Source organism: Kwoniella shivajii, chromosome 9, assembly GCF_035658355.1.
Source record: "Kwoniella shivajii chromosome 9, complete sequence".
NCBI lineage: Eukaryota > Fungi > Basidiomycota > Tremellomycetes > Tremellales > Cryptococcaceae > Kwoniella > Kwoniella shivajii.
This window is the reverse complement of record NC_085916.1, coordinates 1,310,165-1,330,582: the sequence shown is the minus strand read 5'-3', so window position 1 is coordinate 1,330,582 and position 20,418 is coordinate 1,310,165. Positions and strand designations below refer to the sequence as shown.

Below are 20,418 nucleotides of genomic sequence, written 5' to 3'. Positions count from 1 at the left end.
CGTTAGGTAGAATATTACGTAACATATCCTCTTGATGCACTTGTTTTTATTATGAGTCCGTGCGTAGCAGTAGTATTTGATTTTACGCGGTGGCTGTGTCTCCCTTTCTCTTCGCATAATGGTTTTATTCTAAATTCACTTTTCCTCTCTCATCATCATCTGCGAGCATCTCACCTTGATCGTATTTGTCTCTTAAAACATGCGTATAACATCACGTATTACCCTGCTGGGCATATCAGCAATCGCTTTGATAGGCGTTGTATCTGCTAAATCAGGCTTTGGTGAAGCTTGCGAGTAAGTGTCTGATCCTTTGGTTCTCGCTGTCAAGTTGGTCAACTAATTGCAAAATCTAAAACTGCTAGTCAAGCGAATCAACATCTAGATGGGGGCTCTTATAACTTGGTGACGGATTGTGATGCAACGACATATTGCGCATCGAACGGAACTTGTGCATACAAAGGATGTAGAAAAGATATCGTGAGTGTCTTGTCCTTCACCTGGGATAGCCAAGATTCGTCCGATCATCCCGTCACAACTAACCTGTGATTCTACCGTTTCGTCTCATAGTACCCATTCGGATATTCGGGTGTTTCCTTTGACCAGTTACCCCCATTATGTCCATCTGGTCAATTGTAAGTCTACATCTCATATTTCAGCGTTTCTCCTTTTCCCTCCAGTGAAGCAGAATTGACCTCGGGATGTTGCATTGCGTTCAGCTGCCCTGACGAAGGAGATCAATGCCTGGATCAAGTTGCTATAGGAGACTCATGTCAGAAAGATCGAGATAGTGAGCTTCTCAACTTTCTGGACTGAGATACATCCCTACAATACCCAGCAATATCTAACGACGATTAACAGACGAGTGCGCCGAACCGTCCAACTACAAAGATCTTGCTGGATTCCTGAACACCAACGGGACTGTCTGTCTTAACTATACATGCTAGTGAGTGAAGCATCTCGTTTCTAAGATATAAGGAAACGGGACACTGATAAACCTCATTGATTAGCCTTGCCGATATTACTTTAGGACAAACCTGCGTCACTGATAATACGGTGTACACAGCTTATCTAGACGATGGCAGCGCATACGCCTTCATTGTATCTCGAGATAAGTAAGCGTTCTTCCCGTCTTAGTTCTCTGAATGCAAGGGACCCCAGCTTACAACCCAGCTCAGTTGTGCAAATGGAATGTATTGCGATGGAACGGCTTTACAGTGTATAAAAATGAAGAGACAAGGTGAAACTTGTACTGGTAATAAAGAGTATGTCACTTACCCTTTTAAACAACCAATCTCCACTGCAGTTGGTTCTGCGCATCACACAAAACCTGACGTTGTCTTTTGTACGCATAGATGCTTGACATATAATTGCGCCGCCGACGGCAAATGCGGTAAAGCAGCTGACGATCCTATACATCCTCCTGCTTGGCAATATGTGTTGATAGGCTTGGGTATCGTCGTTTGTCAGTTATTTCGATCCTCTTGCCTTCTACCAACTCAAAATCTCCCAATGTTGAAGTGTGAACTACATGCTGATATACATATATTGTTTAGTAATTGGCGGTGTTATGATCACTTTGTGGTTTACCCATAGATCGTCGAGAAAAGAGAACCAAATTCGTTTGGAACAGTATTACAACGAGCAGGTCAGTTGAGCGATGACCTAGTCATCGTTATAGAAGTATTCGGTGAGGCTGACAAATCTTCCCTTTTGGTAGATCGCATATCGACAATCGATCATGTCAATGTCTCATGCCAAAAATTCGTTGTTGTCTTTGCCTCCTAACACCGTAAGTTAAGCGCATCTTGTGTCTTATTGGTCGCGTCAAGAAATCTACTGATACCTTGAATAGTCCCCAGACGTAGCTCGATCTTCTTTGTACCGAGATGATTCAGGATGGACAACCGGCACAAACGACGCGTTACTCCCTCCCAACGTCAGAAGCGACTCGGCATCAGGATGGTCAGATGGTGATGGAGCACCCAAAGAAAGAGGATTAACACATACAGACAGTGAAGTCTTGTTGATGCACACTCAAGGTGAACATAATAGGGAAAGTAGATATATGGACGCCCCGGAACCTAGAAGAGGTGGACGTGGGTATAGGGGTTAAAGATGGATATGAGCCAGAAGAACGATCGATACAATTTACGAAGGATAAATAGACTTGGTCAGTGACGGATGGAATGACGAATTCACGTATATTATTTTCAGTAAGATACCATTACCCGTATATGCATATGTAGCTTGTTGTTTTTACCAATATTCATCGGTTGATATGCGGCCATCGATGTCATCCACACACACAGTTATCAAATTTCGGGCGGAAGGCCCGCCATGCCCCGTGCGGGGTCAGTCTTGCTCCTCTGATCGCCTTGTATATGTAGCTCGTGACTATGGCCCATCCTCGCGTTTGGTATGCATCTACATATACCAGTCTTGCGTCAGAACTTAGAGAAACCACGCATTGCCTTTCTCTGATAATTTATATTATCTCAACAGCTGAATGCCGTCATGATGGGTGGCAAACCCATCCCTTTCCGTCGGAAACCCTGTGACTTCACGCCGAGCGACCGCAGAGTGACTTGATATTTAGTACGAAAGCACCGACAGATATGGATCAGCTGACTTTATGCATGTAGAAATTCGCACCGCTTTTTATCCCATTCTCCTGGTTAGTACCCGCCTCCATTCCCCCTCCCCCTCGGGAAACCACATTCCCCCCCTTCCCCCCCTCCCGGTGGGACGAAGTAAGTGGATGGTCTTGGCATCTGTTTATTCTTGGATATACAAAAACCCACGAATCGATGATCTCCTATATGCATACGCAACTATATATATACATATCTATCCTTCTCTATCTTAGCGGTACGTTGCAGTCAACTCAGTCACACCATTCAATCAATCAATTCAAATCAATCAGTTCAAATCACACTAAATCTGCCTCAACATGACAAATATATTATCAAGCGTGAAATCTGCTCTAGGACGCAATAAAGAAGATGGTCTGAACGACAGTCTCAGTCCACAATCATCCCAAGCTCAGGTAAGTGTGAATTTCCCATCACTCAATTGGCATGAGGTAGTCTTGAGTGGGATCATTGACTAACGTACTGTATTGAACTCCCACACATAGATGAGCACCCTATCCAGCCTATCCAACAATGAGAAGATCCGAGCCTCACAGCAGGAGAGTTCGATAAATGGAAATGCTATATCCTCGAATCAAGTAAGCTACTTCTTTTCATCTTCCAGCGACATATACGTATGCATGTGCGATAAGATCAAACATGATGACTGACATTATTGCAATGTAAATCAGGGCTCTCTCCCTTTTAAACAGGATCCGAAAAGACGTCTTTCCTCTTCATATTTCTCAACATCATCTTCCTCACTTGACCTCGATCTCAAAAACACCACTTCGACCTTTGATACCAATAATGGCGATGAGGTAAAAACGAAGAAACAGTTGAAAGTAGAAAAGAAGGCGGTTGAAGACGCTGAATTAGCTGAATTAGCCGCTAAAGCAAGGAAAAGAGGTGAAGAGATGAATCTGGGTCCTATGTATATACCGAATGAATTCAAGCATAGAGGACTAGCAATGAACATTAGGGATCCCTTCTGATGATCGAGGACAAGGAATAGAAGGTTAACGAGGATCAAAGTAATGGGTCATGTACAGATTCTCGTAGTATCCATATGTAGTTCAACTAATTCTTTCGTAACATGCATGACATTATGTACAGCTATCAGCTCAAAGTCAACGACATCATACTTGGCGTGACCTATTTTACTTGAGTGGGATTGGCATGGTAGACTCACAATCGGGTCGTTCGGATCTCACCCCCGAATTGATTTGATGCGTGTATGGTGGAAGAAGCGACAAAGCGAAATGGGAAGCGAAATGATAACCGATAAGCTAAATTTAAACTATAATTAGATCTGAACACGATGATGAGAATCTATCGGTACCGAAATGTGAATTATACTATTCCATGATACATCACGAATCATGGGTATATAAGTACTCGCAACCAACGAGAAGAAAAGGTCATTGAAACACTTCAATTCAGCACAACCTTTTCTAACCTCAAGTCTTTTACACTACATTGGAATCAATCAGAAGCAACTAACCTAACTCATCGCATCGGAATCTCACCTAACAAAGATCACGTATAATGGCATTCCTCCTAGTGAAAGCGGGTATGAAAGCGTACAAAGCTTATGACAATAAACAAAAAGAGAAAAAGGAGAGAGAACGAAACGGATCTTCATCTCCTACACATGATAGAAATCCGCAAGTTAGTATATCTTTCAATATCGTGACTCCGTTATACCTAGCATAAATATGTTAACGGCTATATGTTCATAGCTAGGTGAACCTTCTTATGTAACTCCTTCATCAAGAGATACCTCAACTCCCACCGCGTCTCGAATGAATGACTACGAGAGTTCTGCGAAGGACAGCGAAGAAACAGGTAATCGCGGATATCCACAAGACAAAACTGTGAGTATCAGTCAGATCACCTTCTTTACAATCCTCATACTATAATAGGATGAGATTGTTTTTACTGATGATTTCACTTTAGCCGTTTGATGAACCACCTTCATATGAAAATGTGATACATCCACCTCCAACCTCAAGCCGACAAGTCGAACAGCAAGATTGGCGCCCAGATGGTTCTAATCGTGGTCAAGCACAATTACCTTCCCATCAATCACAAATATCAAGGCAAAGAAGTAACTCTTCCTCATCTGACGATTCGGTAAATTCTAATGATTTCAGAGTATGTAACAACTCTCATAAACAATTATCTGCCTTAAAACCTGATTGATATACAATGCTAATATCCTGTATTCATTTAGCGACATAATCCCACATTGACACGATCGGAATTGAAAGCACTCCGAAGACAATACAAACAAGAAAGAAAATTGGCCAAAAGACAATTAAAAGCTGAACGAAGAGCAGATAAAGCTTTATACAGATCTGATAGAGCGTTGATGGATGCTAAGCTGAGGAGTGATTATGGTCTACTTTCTCGCGGAGGCGGATCGGGAAGGAACCCTTTGTCGACTGAAGGCGATGGTGTAAGAAGGGATGGTATGGGACGTTATTAAACGATCGCCAATAGCTTCCTTAGCCCAAAAGCCAACACATGTACCCGCGATTAGATAGATTGTATCGAGAATAAGTTTTCACTTTTATTACATGTTTTCGTATGCAAGGTTCTCACATCTACTCCGTCCGTCTATCTGCTATTATATGATGATACAGATCGATGTTTCCAGAACAATGTCAAAGCACATCCAGACAGGGATCAAAGTACTGTCTTCCGCTCTGGAGCATATAATGACTCTATCATAACACGGATTGCTCAATGGTCTCGGGCTTTATGCTTCAATCCACCGAGATGACCTCGCTTTACTCTTACCTCGTCTTCCGAGCCTGAGTCATTTCACTCGCTGAATCACGACAGAACAGCTAACATTTCCTCTACCTTCCTGAATTTCTCTCTCTCTTTCCCGTTGCCCATAATTTTCGCTCTTTCCCTTTCAGCATTATCTATCTTTTCCCAACCTTCTAGATCTACCACGATACCACCTTGTCTCTGAGCCTTTGTCAACGCTTCTGGAATCCCTTGTTCTGGATTGGGGTTCAATGGTCCACTAGTAGAAGATGGGTTGGAGAAATGGTCATCTAGTAGTTGATCAGAGAGGGAATATGCGTCGTGCATTGTTGAAGCAATGACACCGACTGGTCCGCGAGCTGCCCATCCTGCAGCATATATCCCAGGGATCTGGAATATGTCAGTCAGTCATGTACTGTTATATATGACAGTGCCAGGAGGTCGATTACTGCTGGTGATGACAGACGGAGGAGAGACGAAGAATGCTCGGAAATTATTAATGGGATTGGTACACTCACCACAACACCATCTTTATCTACTACTCTCCCACTGACATTCCTGACTCTGCCTCTCTTTACATCAAACGGTAAAACCCAACCACCATGTTCTCCTGTTAAAGGTTCAGATCTATATCCAACACTTTCCACTATCAAATCAGCTTGTTGAGTCACAGTCTCTCCTGTCGTCCTAGCTATTACTTCGTTTCCAGATGGGACCGCTGATACCTGTGACAGAGGTGGAGTTGGCGTTGAAGGTGTTGTAGATAAAAGTTGATTGATATTCCATTCTATTTCTCCTACTTTCGATCGATCTCTTGAGGAAGGTATGAATCCTTTTGGTGATTTAAGAAAATCTAATATGAACTCTTTATCTCCTTGATCATTCGATACAGGTTTTTCCATTAAGGACAATAACCTTTTTCTCATTCTTTCATTTCCTACCATATCTTTAGCTTGTTCCATTAAATCTTGATTTACACCTTTATAAGAAACGTTTGGTATAGAAATCATTTCTCTAAATTCTTTAGTTGTAAAAGCTACTTGACCAGGACCTCTCCTTCCTACTACTCTTAATCTCTTGATTGTTGATTTAGATAAAACATCTAAGACATCATCTGATAAATCAGTTTGAGATAATGATTTAACTGGTTTTAATAATATTCTAGCTACGTCCAAAGCTACATTTCCTTGTCCAATGACTGAAACTTCCTCTATACCCTCAAGGTTTATTGGTAAATCTGAAAAAGCAGGATGTGAATTATACCAGCTTACTAAACCTAATGCCGGTAATACGTTTTTCAACGGGTTGGAAGATGAAGAAGAACCTGATACTGATGATAATGGATTAGATAGTGATGCTCCATAAGTCAGGATTAAAGTGGAATAATAAGGTAAGATATCATCGAATGATAATCGAACTGCATGTGGATAAGTGTAAGGTGAAAGTGCAGTTGAAGGTGTTGATTCAGTTTGTGATGATGATGGTTGAGAAGATAATAGAACATTTCCAAAGAACTTGAACCGTGGATCGGATGATAATTCATCGAATTTATGTTGACAATTCTGTAGTTTCAGTGAAGACGTTACATTATTCGAGTCAGTATTCGATGCTATTTGATAAGAGTTCTGACTCTTTCACAAGGAGATATACCTCTGTGACCTTGACACTACTTCGATCTCATCCTGCTAACCCTTACCTGGCATGACTAGGAAAGACAAACTCACCTTGACTTCAGGATGATCAGGAGCTACACCATATCTAACCAATCCGTATGGAGTAGGTAATCTCTCATACATATGAACTTGTACATTATCTCCATTAGGTGTATCTTTAGGTATCGAATTTAGGATTCTGGAAGCTGTGTAAAATCCTGATGGACCGGATCCTATTATTGCTATTTTCAATTCACCATTATCACTTCTGGAGGAGGAAAGCTTTCGTGTGAATGGACGAGAAACGGTGAGAGATGGGAGATGAGCCGATGAGGGAGACACTAAGAGGCGTAGACGAGCTGGTCTAGGTATCATCTTGCCTGATTGTCAACCACAACGATGGTGTATATGCAAACGAAAGCTAAAGCTGAATGTGACAGGAGCTCGAGTCAGATAATCAATCTCAACATGACTTTTTCGGAATGACCTCCACTTCTCACCGAATGAACATCATCGGTCTACACAGTTGGTCGTAATTTTAGCAACTAATCTGCCCACCATGACCGAAGTGTACATGTATATCGATGTGAGCATCCTCTTCCTCATCGCTGAATACTTTGATACGAACTCTAGAACACAACGCGCCTGTCCGGACAATTCATCGATTGAAAAAGACACAAAAGTAATCACATTCTACTGCATATTTTTGGGAATACAATTTGACAATACTTTTTTTCTACCCATTTATCCTTCCCTACAATTACGACCTGTTTTCGCTTTATTGGCAATTGGACTAAGCAGGAGGAACTTGACCACCTTTGACAGCAGCTGAGGAGAATTCGTGCCATCTGGGGTTGAATTGAACGTCTGTAAGGTTTCAAAACGAGGTATTAGCCAACTGTGTGACCTTCAGAATCTAGACAAGCGCAACCACTCACCTAAAGGTCTTCCACCATACATGTAACCGGTGAATTTCTCACTTGCAGTTTGAGCTTCAGCAGTTTCCGTGAATTGAACAATACCTTCACCCTTTGATCGACCAGCCTCGAATAAGACTTCGGCGACAACAACGGTTCCAACAGTCTCAAAGAGTTCCACGAGATCTTCGTTGGCCGTTGACCATGGTAGCTAAGACATGAGATATGAGCGATCTGAAATGCTAGTCATCGGAGAGGTAGTAGTCAATCCATAAACTTACGTTTCTGACCAATATTTGTTGATTAGGCTCCGCAGGTTGAGGCTTCAATCCAGTTCCAGCAGCACCATCGACAGCTATACCTTCACCACCTTCAGGACCGTTGTAATCCGCGTAAATGTTATCGTTGAAACTTCTTCCACCAGCTTGTTGAGCTCCATATTGTGGGTTAAATCCCATTCCTCGTCCCATACCACCACCGAATCCTCCACCGTATCCTCCGGGACCAGCTTGACCCATGAATCCGCCTCGGAAACCACCTCGGAAACCGCCGAATGCACCTCGTGGAGCAAATCCACCTCGAAGTCCACCTCGTCCTCGGAATGGAGCATTGGCGAATCGATCCTACCAATGAAGATCACAATTAGTGCTGATCTTGGACTGTAGGAGCTAGGGAAACTCACAGGTTTACATTCAAGAATATTACCGAACCAGTCAAAGCCGTTGAACATTTCTATACCCAGGGTCAGCCCTGACGTTCGAATCGTACGATAAAATTACTCACCAATAGCAGCTCGAGCATCCTCTGGGTTCACAAACACTACGGTACCGTTTCCTTTGGGGTTTCCATCAGGGTGCATGTTGATATCAGCTCGAATGACTTCTCCAGCTTGACGCATGAGATCTTTGAGGTCTTGCCAAGAAGCTTGGAGTGGAACCTATGATCGCACTGATGTCAATATCAGACACTACTGAGAGGTAGGATGTGGAAAACTCACATTTCCAACAAAGACGTTTCTGTTGGTGGGATTGGCAGTGAAAACAGGAGCTGCGTTGCCCAAGAAAGTACGGGCTTCACCAGTAGCCAAACCAATTTTACCGGGAATGGGGGGAGCACCGAATCGAGCTGTCTCTTCTCGATCCTAATATAGCAGGCGACGATTCAGCATTTCGTGCTTGTCCACAGAAGAAAAGTAACCCACCTCTCGGATGAAGACATTTCGACTTAAGAGGTATTTGTCGGAGAGTTCGGCTTTGGCTCGTTGAGCTTCGTCTTGGGAAGCAAATTCGACGATACTGGGATCAAGGGGAATGCGTCAGGAGCGGATCAATGCTTGCTTTAGCAAACAGAGAACAGGTACTCACCCACAACCCTTAGATTGACCAGCAGGAGTAGTCAAGACTTCAGAGAAAATGACGTTTCCACCGGCTATTAGAACAAGATATCAGGTATAATTCTCCCTGACTAGAAAAAGTATCAATTTTTACTCACCTTGAGACATGAAACTTGATAGATCTTTGTAATTTACATCATAAGCCAAGTTACCGACATAAAGTCTATTTTCTCTTTTAGATACTTTGGCGTGAGCTTCAGCTTCTTCTTGAGGAGCGTTCATTGGACCTCCGACTGATTTTTCACCGTCAGGTCTAGTTGGATTGAATCTATCTCTACCGAAAGCTGTAGCTACAGGTCTACCTCTTCCACCTCTACCGCCATAACCACCGTAACCGCCTCTGTGAGAAGATTCGTATCGATCTGAACCTGATCGATATTCTCGATGACCGGAATCATGTCCTCGTTCCTTTTTGTAATCACGTTCTCGTGAGCGTGATCTAGAATGATGTCTATGACTGTGTGAATGTCTTCTTGGTGATCTAGTACGAGAACGAGATCGTGATCGAGAGTCTGATCGTCTTCGATGCTATGATTACAGGTTACGGATTACGGATTACGGATTACGTCAAAAGATAGTCAGCACCAAGCTTTCGAGAACAGATATTGGATTTATGAGATCATCGTCTTTGACAACCATACCCCACCTCGACGACCCATAACACATCCCTTGTCTCTCGTTCTGTACTCGCATTCAACCTCGAAGACATCCACGCGCATGCTCACTTTATCAAGCGAACCTCCACCATTCGTCTTCACATCGACCATCATCTTTCATCGTCTCAGCTCGACACCTCGCCTTGCCCGCCTACGCGATTGTGGGAGTATAAAATTAACGAACTCACGCTTCTATGCCTGTCGTCATCCCTTGAGCTCCTGTACCTATCTCTGCTCCGTGATCTATCCCGATCATCTCTCCTTGAGCCGTCTACTTTGTTCCAAAGAAAAAATCATTGAATTCTATTAGCTCCTTTGTCCTCTTTCTCAATTCCACTCTTATCAAAACTTATCCAAATCAAGAACCATCATCGACCAGAAAAGGGAGTTGGTAGGATGAATTGCGCGAAAAAAGATTTGATCCAATCTCTCCTTCCTCTCTCCCTTTCTTTCCAGTCAAAGTTTGATGACTTCGAAATCTCAACTTATGAAAAAGGTGGGAAAAGACTTGTCCGCTTGAGTTTATGATCCGACTCCACACTACAAGCCATCAAGTTTCGCTCCGACCCCCACCTCCATGAAAGAACTAAAATCCACATTCCACAAGAAACTAAAACTATGACCCACATCTATCACCATTCCCGCTCTCGGGAATGATAGCTTCTTCGTCGATTCTCATTTCTCTGTCGTCTTCCATTTTGAATATGTGCTCTGAGCGTTTTTCGTTATTGAGTAAGAAAAATGTGAGCGACTGACGAATGTTCAGAAGATGAACGTAGAACCAATAGAAGAGTACCCGATAGATGAACAAGATATAAATGAGGACACAACACAGAGCACGCAAAGTGGCGGAGAAGTGAAGGGGGGATATCATAACGCCGAGGTGTGGCATTTGAGAGAGACAGAGAGAGAGAGAGAACAGCATAGATTAAATGGTTAAGCAGGTGCGCTCAAGGTCTATGCTGTTCATCCGGTAAATGCATTATGTGAGGATCCATACAATCCGATTCTGACCCTTTACAAAAATAAATACAAAACGAGATTACATATTTACATATACCTGTAATAGAGGTAAATACAACACGACGAAGACTGGACAGCATAGGTTCCTCGTTGATCTCAATCTGTCAATATCTCTCATTTACATGTCAACATGTTCTTACTTGTTTCGTTCTTGTTTTCTAACCAGATCCTAGCTTGAGATAAATCATCAACATTTAATATATCTTGACCTGACTCCCATAAGATTTGCCATAAATCGATTTTTAACCAGTTAGGATATTTGACAACACCCCACCATCTAGATTTGATTCCTTTCCCCTTTGTCATTTCCGAGATCGATTTTAATTGACAGATAAAGGGTTTTCTTCCCATGAATGCAAGTTTGATATAATATCTTAATGGGAATTTAGATGATGCAATCGGTGAGATTGTCTTGTCCCATTCAAATGTCACTGAAGGTCCATCAACTGTCGAAGGGATCGTGACCGGTTTACCGAGAGAAAGCAGAGGTGCATCGTAGAATATACATCGAAATGAAGAATAATATACTTTTGATAATGGCGTTGATCCAGTTCCGATAATAGTCAGAGGTCCTTTTGACCATGTTGAATTTTTAACATTATAAGTTGTAAGATACCCTTTCGATAGAAATGGTTCAAGTGCTTCGATCAGATACGACCACAGCATGTCGGCGTCGTTTTTCTAAACAATCATTTCATTGTTAGCTTCCTATTATCATGCTCTATAGTTTGACATGTATTGCGGATAAGCAAGATAGAGATTCACTCACCATATCAATCAGAATTCCAACTTCAGCATCCGAATCATCTTCGTAAATTCCCTTCCACCCATCGATTTTTACATTTCTCCCTTGATTATGATCGTCTAGTATCTTCAACAAGGGATCAAAGTAAAGATTTTTCACTGTTCGATGCGAGTTTAGATCCTTGATTTCGTGTCCTGCCAGTAGAGTCAGATATGGGTTTAGGGCCGAGTTATTTTGATTCGACGATTTGGTTGATGACGTTGATGATGATGGGGCAAGTCCAAGATGTGTATCAATCTCAATGAAACCGAATCTCAGACTCAAAGCGAGTTGCTATCGAGTTTTCAGACGAAATCAAGCACTTTAGTCATCTCGTCAATGCTGTTGTAAATTTTGTTCTCACTTACAAGAGCATTATCACCTTGCATTTCATCATTATGACTGTTCGCCATGATCGTCTTCATAGTTGTATTATCTGGCCAAGAGAAAGTGTAGATTCAAGTGAGCATTTGATTCCTTGCGAATGATTCAGAATAGAATGTTGACTTACTTGATGACATAGGTACATGATGTGGATTTGGTGTCTGATTCAAGTCATCACGACTAATCAACTTTTGCGTTCTTTTGGAATTGAATGGTGACAATCTCAACTCACGTCAAACACCTTATCATAGTCGTCCAAACTCCGTATCCATCCCAATATGATGATGCAACAACTCAGGATCAGACTGGCAAGCAGAATATTTAACCATATTTTCGTAATTCTACGTCTACGTTTAGGCTTATCTAGTATCAAAGGAGCTGATGAATCGAGTCGTTGAAAGCTCGGCCTTGTTTGCGTTGGAAATACATTCGATGCTTCGTATTCTAACGAAAGACGAGTGTCCAGCGGTATTATCGATATGTTCGAAAGATCCTTCGATGACGATGATACTCTCCTCGAATCGATAACGAAATCTGTCACGACACCATGAGATGACGGGGCAGGTATCACATTTGTTGATATCGGAGTTGTCATGTTCCAGTCCGCATCAAAACTTAAACCTGATTTCCCTGGATCGAAAGTCTAGGAATTTCCGTTCAAGCGTTTTATACTTTTAGACGCTTACACTCTTCTCGCTATTGATATGACTAGGGATGGGTATTCAGTCCCGTTAGAACCTTTTCGATTAGATCCGAGACAACAGCAAGATGAGAATGAAGGAATGAGGGAACGGAAAAGATCGACGTGATGATTAATCATTATCGAACCTTAACGCACGTTCAGTTGGTTGATCGTTTTCACCCCAAGAACTCCCTCGTGCCTCATTCTCATAATCCCTGATTCCAACAATTCGTCTCACGTGTCCACTGCATTGATGTTCGGAAGTCACCCAACAGCCGGAGCCGTAAGTTTTTGCCTAACATAGGCAGGCGTATCTTGTTTACATTCTGTGCAAGGAGGTGAATCATGTTCTGCATGATTAGAAAATGACTAAGAAAGTTGCCGTGTCCAGTGCGATATCTGAGTCTGACTTCGTGTATGATGTTCACGGTCAATGGCGGCAAGAGGGATAGTGAAAATATAAGATATCTGGGACTAAATATTTTGTGATATGTAGAAAAATGGAACGGAATACCAAAATGAGGATGAGAAGATATACGAAGAATAGAGAGTCTCAAGGGAATTACCAAATTGTTTGTTAGATAGTTTCGATCTTTTCCCCTCTCTTAGGTATCTCAGAGTCCGGGGTATAATGTAACGGCGCCCGACTGGTAATTGCGTTGTATAGAAATCTTACGCTTCCACAAGCCGAAGACTACATCGGCAGTACTGCGTAGTCCTATGTCAACGCAAGGATAAGCGTGATAGGGGCGACCTTGAACCCTCGATGGTTCTGATTGAATGGGACAGTCGCCGGATTTACCGAATAAGAGGTATTCTACGTGATTCCCAGAGAAGACGACGTAGGTTTTTTGTTTATTACTCGTACTGCGTATTTTACCTATCCCGTAGCAATTGGATTTCGTTATTAACCTCCACATGCGTGGTTCACTCGTGTGACACATCTATAAGCATAAACTCCTATTCAGTTTTTTATCTTTTCCCTCCTTTGCCTTTCTGACGAGAGCTTGCTTAATCATGACCAGAAACCCTTGATAGAAGTACTACCAAGCCAACGTTAGGTTCGTAAAATCACGATGTAATTGCTAGATAGGTGGAAACGATTTTACGTCAATGGCTTCTGGATCCGTTTTCATCCCTTTGGCATTCCTCAAGCCTTGGTCCATCTGATCATAACGAAATGAAGGGTTATTCCAACAAATATTATATCATATACGAACCGAGATAAAGTTTCACACTAGACAGCTATAGTTCTGTTTTCTACCTGGCCAATTAACCTGTCTCATATCCCATATCCACGCAGTTCCTATCTTGGTCTTCCCCTGATACAGAAGGTCAAATAAGTTGTACTACGTAGACCTTGACCTTGTACTTGTACATGCGTATCAACGCATCTCAATGCGTTCTCGTCCTTTGTTGTTGTGAATACCTGACTATATTCCTTGAATTGCCATTATCGCGATCTCACTGATTTCCTCGAAAAACTGTCGAATTAACAGATCGGATCTTGATTGACTAAGACTCGAATATTCAGAGAAACCCTTCAGTCCACCTCAACCAGCTAGTCAGTCTTGATCCAAATAGAGTCTATACAGTATTGTCATAGTTTCGTCTGTTACTTCAAAATCGAAGATCAGGTGATAATTTCGTCCATATCAATATGTCTAAGCCCGATGAAATTCCAGCGCTCTCATACATTCTCGAGCCAGCATGTAAGTGTTTCTCATTAATGCCTCCAGAGAGGCTTGTATACTGATCCCACTTGGTTCTTGCTTATCGATCACTCTGTTTTTTCCCAACGTAAACCCAAATACCAATTTTTCATTCGCTTATTCACACCAACTTTGTTGTCATGCTATATGTACAGTGGTTGCTTCATTACTTACAGCAGGGTGTCTGATCAACAAAAGAAGATCAACGGATATAGTACAAGCTCATAATGTGTTGGGAGTTTCGCTGTTCAGCCCTTCTATGGACAATTCATGGAATTGGAAAGAAATGAAATTCTTCTTTTGGATCGTGAAGGTACCCAATAACGAAAAGTTTAGAATGAGTTTATTTAGTAGATTTCTGGGGATGTTCCCTTTCATAATGGAAGTTTGGTATTGGCTATTAACGTAAGTTAGATTTCCTCCTTCTCTTACCCTCCTAAACGAAGTCCACCTTCCTGGGTCTGAGCGATTGGCGGTTCGCATCCTACAGTACAACTTTCGATTGCTGATATTGTCGTTTCCTATTTACTCGTGATAGTTACTGGATATATCAAATTGCTAGAGCGATTCAAGCTTTAACGATGGGAAATGACTTTCGTGTATTAGCAGAAAGACATGCAAGACAGATCATATCTATTCAAGAATTTCTTAAGATAGATATTGAATTAGGTCTACAGCGGTTCGTTCTGGATAAACCATGGTTATTGACTTTTTTCAATAAGTGAGTCGTTACAGTACCGTAATTGCCGAACGACCAAAGTGATTTCTTTGCCTTGGCTGATATAAAAAAATGTTTATCTATCCGTGTTCCTTTACATTATCGCTCAATCTTTCTTTTTCAATAAACTCATTTTGCGCACCCAGAACATACGCTATGGTCCACATTCCAGCTACTATAGCATTCATGGTTTATTCATATAGATATTTCTCTCCTGGGATTTTCCAATCTACAAGAAGGACTTTGGTTCTATGTAATTGCCTGGCTTTTATCGTATTTTCGAGCTGGCCTTGTATGCCTCCTAGATTATTACCTTTTGAGGAATTCGGTTATATCGACACTTTACATACTGGAAAGGCGGCAAGTAGTGAGTTTATCTTTAAATCTGCAGGAGGATAAGGGTATTAGATCCTCGGACTGATATACATTTTCACTGAAATAGTTTGGACAACTAACAAGGTAAGTGATAAATAATCCTTACATCGACTGCACAATGCCACCTTTGTCTTGGAGCTGACCAGTGCATTGTACCAGTTTCAAAACCAACTGGCCGCTTTCCCATCTCTTCATTTTGGATACAGTTTCGTCATGTAAGTCTTTCCTATGCACGGATAACACTATACATTTGTCTCATGCTAATTTATCTCACATGTAGCGGTCTCTCGTTATTTGTTTATTCGCCACATCGAGTTGTCCGAGCCATTTCGCTCCTTTATCCATTACTCATTCTCCTAGTGATAATGGCAACTGCCAATCATTACTTGCTTGATGCGGTTGGAGGTTTCTTCGTGACAGTAGTGGCATATAGGATCAACCGATTAGTGTTGAATTTGAGACCTATCGAAGAGTGGTTATTTTGGTTGTTAAGGTAAGTTGAACATTCTTGATCTTGAATTCTCTCGGAGGTATTTTTTTTTCCCATGAGACACACGGAGTACCTGTGCGCAGATAGGATGAAATAACACAACTACTTTGTCTGAACAATCAAAGCTGATCTCATGAACTTTTTTGTGCAATCAGAACCGAAAGACCAATGGATAAAGTACAATTCGATTCAGTGATTCGTGGTGGTCATATCATCACTGCCACTCACAGGGATATGTCAGAAAGACCACTAATGTTAGGCAGTCCAGAGTAGATTCATCAGTATTGTTCCTTGGATTTAGGTCAGTCGTGTACGTAGTAACAGAGGTATATTCTCATGCATACTCTTTCATCGATATGGGATGACTTGCTATTTCGCTCCGACACGATGATTGATCGTTTTTCACGGAACCAGGCGTATTCTTCGAATGATCCGATGAGAGCGGACATTAACTCTTGCATCGAGGTTTGTATCTTTTAGCCGAAGTATCAAGGGTCAATGCGTGCGAGCGGTGCTGTGTGAATTTTACCCGAAGTTGAGTGAAATGGTGATGAACACATGATAAAGAAAAGAGGGAACGTTGAATTTGAGTTTGTCTGATGGTTCCTAACAACGGATCTTATCCATCTTTTGATGGGACTGATCAACTTATGAGACCCTGTGATTCCCTTTTTCTGCATCGAGCGTCACTCATCACTAAACATCACTAAAGGTTATCACTTGTTGGTCCTCACTTTTTCAATATGATTTATCTGCATTACTGACATCTTGTAACCAGATATTTCTATGATTACTCGCTAATCGTGGCATTTGAACCAGGCATGGTGTATAGGTATACGTAAAGAATGAAAGAACTTTTTTGTTTCGCTTTTGTTGATCTTCTCCACTACTGATCATATTCCCCCACTTTTGTAGTGTCCTTTCACTAACATCTAGATTGGCCAAAACTCACGATCAAAGCGTTCTTTAAACTAATTTAACAAAGAAATAGGTGCAGCTTTTTCACTTGAGCGATATTAGACTGATAATAACCGTTTCTCTTCTCGCACCAAGGAAGTCTATCGTGAACAAGTCTGCGCACGAGCCCTACCTTTGGTTTTGTATCTCTAGAAAGATCAGCATGTTTATATTCACCCTGTGCTGATAACTCATTTCTCCTTGGTCTCTTCCCCCTCAGTCCCCTTCTCTGAAAAGATGCCCCAGTGACAAAAGAAAAAGGGCGTGGTGTGATGTGATTCTATGACAAATAAGGAACCATCAATCCATCAACATCAAAACACGAGAAACAAAGACAAGAACCACGAATCACGATTGTTACCCATGATATGGTCTACTGTCTACTCGTAATAGTTGTTTATCTTAGTCCTTTTTATCGTGAGAATGGCAATTCTCGAGCTCGAATCACCAAAAGGATATGTCTTGGCTCCTGTGGTTGTCTACCATCATTCCCTCACTCCCCCATTCCCTCATAATCCCCACCGTATACCTTGTAGAAGAACACTGAGGACAAATACGTGTCTCTTCCCTTCTGATTCATCGGGTTGTTGTCGATGATACCTTCGTGTTGTCGTTTGGATACCCCATTTCTGATATATGACCCTTCGAAATTGTGTATTTCACCTCATTTACTCACTTCTTATCTTTCTTTCTATCTTCATTGTAGTAACACAGAGAATTTCCTGGGTATAAAAGTATATTTCATCTCACGAGACAAAAACCCATAATAAACACGATAAACACGAAGGTAGATATATCCCTTTGTCGGGTTCCTTCTTCTCCTGCCACCCCTCAATTAAGTGGCGAGAAAAAAACAAACATTCTTTCGTTCCTCGCATCGCCCTACCACGCCCTCTCACCCACGCCCTCAGAAACACAAAAGTGTATTCCCATAAACTACAATGTCAACCTACCAACCCTTCTTTACACCTTCATGTAGTCATCCTTCACCTCCTCCGGCATCAAAAGAAGATGTTAACCCTCTTCATCGGACGTGCGATACATCAGGTCACCTGAATCTGCCACCTATTCACCAATTCGAACCTAATTTTGACTCTCAACGCAAATCTGACTATGCACCCCGACACCACTACGACTACCAACACCATAACCATCCACGACCTCACTGCCCTCCCGAAGCCGAGCTTGGATGGCGGACACTCGAAGTATCTTCCTCACCTACTTATCATTATGCCAATCATAGACAATTCTCGTCTCCTGAGTTCCCCTCATTAGCCTCATTTCCCTTCGAATACCCTCAATCACATTTTGTGCCTCTGCCTTCCGTGACCTCCCCGGTACCTTTGGAGGCGAATCGATCCAATTCCGAAGCTACCTTCAACGAGATTCCGAGCTCCTCCCTTGAGCTTGGTCACCTGTCTCTGAGGTCAAGTGCTAGAAATGAAGCTTGGACCATGCCTCCGTTAACCTTAGGTCCTAATGACGATGGCGAATGGCAATTCACGTCACTGCGAAATCAACACAGTCCGCCGTACGATCGATCAGATGATCAACAAAAACCCCTTTTGCCGTTACCTTCAACTTCCACTAGTCATTATGCAAGTATAAATCCTCCTTGTTCGGGGAACCGACTTTCTCAGCAAGAAACTGAACAGGACAGGTATGCTACGTTTTGTGAATCCTTTCCTTCGCAGCCTCAGCGAACATCCACTTTTCCGGTTACACATAGTACCTTACCGTTCATCGTCAACACAACTTGGCAAAATCATTCTTGTCCAGATGATATGGCACCACCAGCGGCAGCAACGGATCATGATCTCCGACCAAGCTTATTCTCTCGTCATCACATTGGTCACTCATTGATTTCGCCACCTAGACTAAGAACTATTCCACCACCTAGGTTCAACCATTCCCTGTATCCTCCTCTCACTCCTACTTTCGTTGTCAGACCTTCGCTGGATCTACTGACGTCAAGAATGGTGAAACCTAAAAGAAAACTTCCTACTCCACCTCGAATATCGGGGTGGATACCCCCTGATCAGCGACCGATTCCTTCTTTTTCCCCAAGTCATGAGCTCATACCAAGAGTAAGTCCTGATTCGATACAAGCAAGATTTTCAGACAAACCCTGCTCAAGTACTCTCGAGTATTCGATCGGCGACAACATGCCAACGGAAGATGTCACCACATGGTTGCCTCTTCATGAGGTGCGGAACTCCGATGTTGGCGAAATCGATACTCTACTGCCTCAAGTCCAAGCCCAGAATACATTTGCATTTGGTCTTCAGAATACCTCCCAGCCACCAACAGCTCTCAACCCGTCCTCCTCCCACCCTCCATCACGCGCCTCTGGAAGGCCTAATCAATCATTTCAATATCTCCCTCTACAATCCAGAACTACTGAACCTCCGACCTCATCCAACACCTCGTTCCTCAGCCTATGTTCGAGAAATTCGGGAACATCGAGGAGTCGCGGTCTTCCACGACCATTCTCTTCTTTGGCCTCCTTACCTTTTACAAGGCCTGATTCTGAGCCAAATCCCGCAAGGGGAAAAGCCAAGGTCGGAAGTCGACCATACACCATCGGTATGGGTTCGGCAAGAAGGACGAGGATCGAGCACAACCTCGCGAACAGTGTCGGGGTGAGTTTATATGTATATACTTTTGGTCAAAAACTTTTCACGAGCTGAATTTTTGTGATGTGTGTAGAGGAAGTTCATCTGCCCAGAGTGCGATGAACCCTTCACGAGGAGAAACGATCTTGAAGTGAGTTGCTCCGACGGCCCTGGTGGTTTTGACTGACCGTAAATCTTCGATAGCGGCATACAAGATCGAAACACAGTGAGTCATCCTATAAGCAAGTGTTGATTGTAACGATACTGATGAAGTGTGTTGAAGCCGGAGAGACGCCCTTCCACTGTCCCGGATGTGGAAAAGGATTCGTAAGTTCGATGCTAGACCAATAACCAGGCAATATTAAATGCCCTCAAATCACAAGATTTCGGTTCGAGGCTGAAGTTTATTAATGTTTGTTTGGATGCAGAGCCGGAAGGATAAGCTGGATCAGCACATCGAGAAGGTTCCGGTGTGTAAAGCTATTGCTCCTCCACGAGAGGGTACGTATATCGATGTCCCTCTCTACTCGGTGATTCGGTGCTGATTTGACAGCAACGAATAGAGAGGGTCAGACGTAGAGTACCAAAGGTTGAACCTGCGATATTCCGATATGAGTGAGGATCATAGCCATATTCATGTCGGACTATC

General features: G+C 42.5%; 8 protein-coding genes across 8 annotated transcripts; 5 read left to right on the top strand and 3 right to left on the bottom strand.

The window, feature by feature from the left end:
* Nucleotides 1-199: 199 nt before the first annotated feature.
* On the top strand, nt 200-2,113 carry IL334_006828 (uncharacterized protein; the record flags this gene model as incomplete). Its single annotated transcript, XM_062938525.1, has 11 exons — nt 200-294; nt 363-477; nt 568-632; nt 717-787; nt 859-943; nt 1,008-1,112; nt 1,176-1,262; nt 1,353-1,462; nt 1,554-1,645; nt 1,718-1,789; nt 1,853-2,113. The coding sequence occupies 11 exons, from the start codon at nt 200-202 to the stop codon at nt 2,111-2,113; spliced, it is 1,158 nt and encodes a 385-aa protein (XP_062794576.1).
* An 837-nt stretch (nt 2,114-2,950) lies between these two features.
* IL334_006827 (uncharacterized protein) lies at nt 2,951-3,625 on the top strand (the record flags this gene model as incomplete). The annotated part of the gene is made up of 3 exons (XM_062938524.1): nt 2,951-3,046; nt 3,137-3,229; nt 3,323-3,625. The coding sequence occupies 3 exons, from the start codon at nt 2,951-2,953 to the stop codon at nt 3,623-3,625; spliced, it is 492 nt and encodes a 163-aa protein (XP_062794575.1).
* Nucleotides 3,626-4,178: 553 nt separating this feature from the next.
* On the top strand, nt 4,179-5,121 carry IL334_006826 (uncharacterized protein; the record flags this gene model as incomplete). Its single annotated transcript, XM_062938523.1, has 4 exons — nt 4,179-4,301; nt 4,373-4,507; nt 4,590-4,787; nt 4,867-5,121. The coding sequence occupies 4 exons, from the start codon at nt 4,179-4,181 to the stop codon at nt 5,119-5,121; spliced, it is 711 nt and encodes a 236-aa protein (XP_062794574.1).
* A 350-nt stretch (nt 5,122-5,471) lies between these two features.
* Nucleotides 5,472-7,438, bottom strand: IL334_006825 (uncharacterized protein; the record flags this gene model as incomplete). Its single annotated transcript, XM_062938522.1, has 3 exons — nt 5,472-5,801; nt 5,930-6,973; nt 7,136-7,438. 3 exons carry the CDS (start codon nt 7,436-7,438, stop codon nt 5,472-5,474), a joined length of 1,677 nt encoding a protein of 558 aa, XP_062794573.1.
* Nucleotides 7,439-7,856: 418 nt separating this feature from the next.
* IL334_006824 (uncharacterized protein) lies at nt 7,857-10,726 on the bottom strand (the record flags this gene model as incomplete). The annotated part of the gene is made up of 11 exons (XM_062938521.1): nt 7,857-7,930; nt 8,002-8,191; nt 8,262-8,603; nt 8,663-8,712; nt 8,764-8,917; nt 8,978-9,121; nt 9,182-9,275; nt 9,345-9,408; nt 9,472-9,901; nt 10,218-10,300; nt 10,657-10,726. The coding sequence occupies 11 exons, from the start codon at nt 10,724-10,726 to the stop codon at nt 7,857-7,859; spliced, it is 1,695 nt and encodes a 564-aa protein (XP_062794572.1).
* Nucleotides 10,727-11,166: 440 nt separating this feature from the next.
* On the bottom strand, nt 11,167-12,815 carry IL334_006823 (uncharacterized protein; the record flags this gene model as incomplete). The annotated part of the gene is made up of 5 exons (XM_062938520.1): nt 11,167-11,733; nt 11,822-12,130; nt 12,205-12,272; nt 12,348-12,381; nt 12,453-12,815. 5 exons carry the CDS (start codon nt 12,813-12,815, stop codon nt 11,167-11,169), a joined length of 1,341 nt encoding a protein of 446 aa, XP_062794571.1.
* Nucleotides 12,816-14,562: 1,747 nt separating this feature from the next.
* IL334_006822 (uncharacterized protein) lies at nt 14,563-16,470 on the top strand (the record flags this gene model as incomplete). The annotated part of the gene is made up of 8 exons (XM_062938519.1): nt 14,563-14,614; nt 14,770-15,019; nt 15,153-15,335; nt 15,479-15,699; nt 15,775-15,791; nt 15,867-15,922; nt 15,988-16,200; nt 16,353-16,470. The coding sequence occupies 8 exons, from the start codon at nt 14,563-14,565 to the stop codon at nt 16,468-16,470; spliced, it is 1,110 nt and encodes a 369-aa protein (XP_062794570.1).
* A 1,625-nt stretch (nt 16,471-18,095) lies between these two features.
* Nucleotides 18,096-20,388, top strand: IL334_006821 (uncharacterized protein; the record flags this gene model as incomplete). The annotated part of the gene is made up of 6 exons (XM_062938518.1): nt 18,096-19,796; nt 19,864-19,920; nt 19,974-19,995; nt 20,053-20,096; nt 20,198-20,270; nt 20,333-20,388. The coding sequence occupies 6 exons, from the start codon at nt 18,096-18,098 to the stop codon at nt 20,386-20,388; spliced, it is 1,953 nt and encodes a 650-aa protein (XP_062794569.1).
* Between the last annotated feature and the right edge of the window lie 30 nt (nt 20,389-20,418).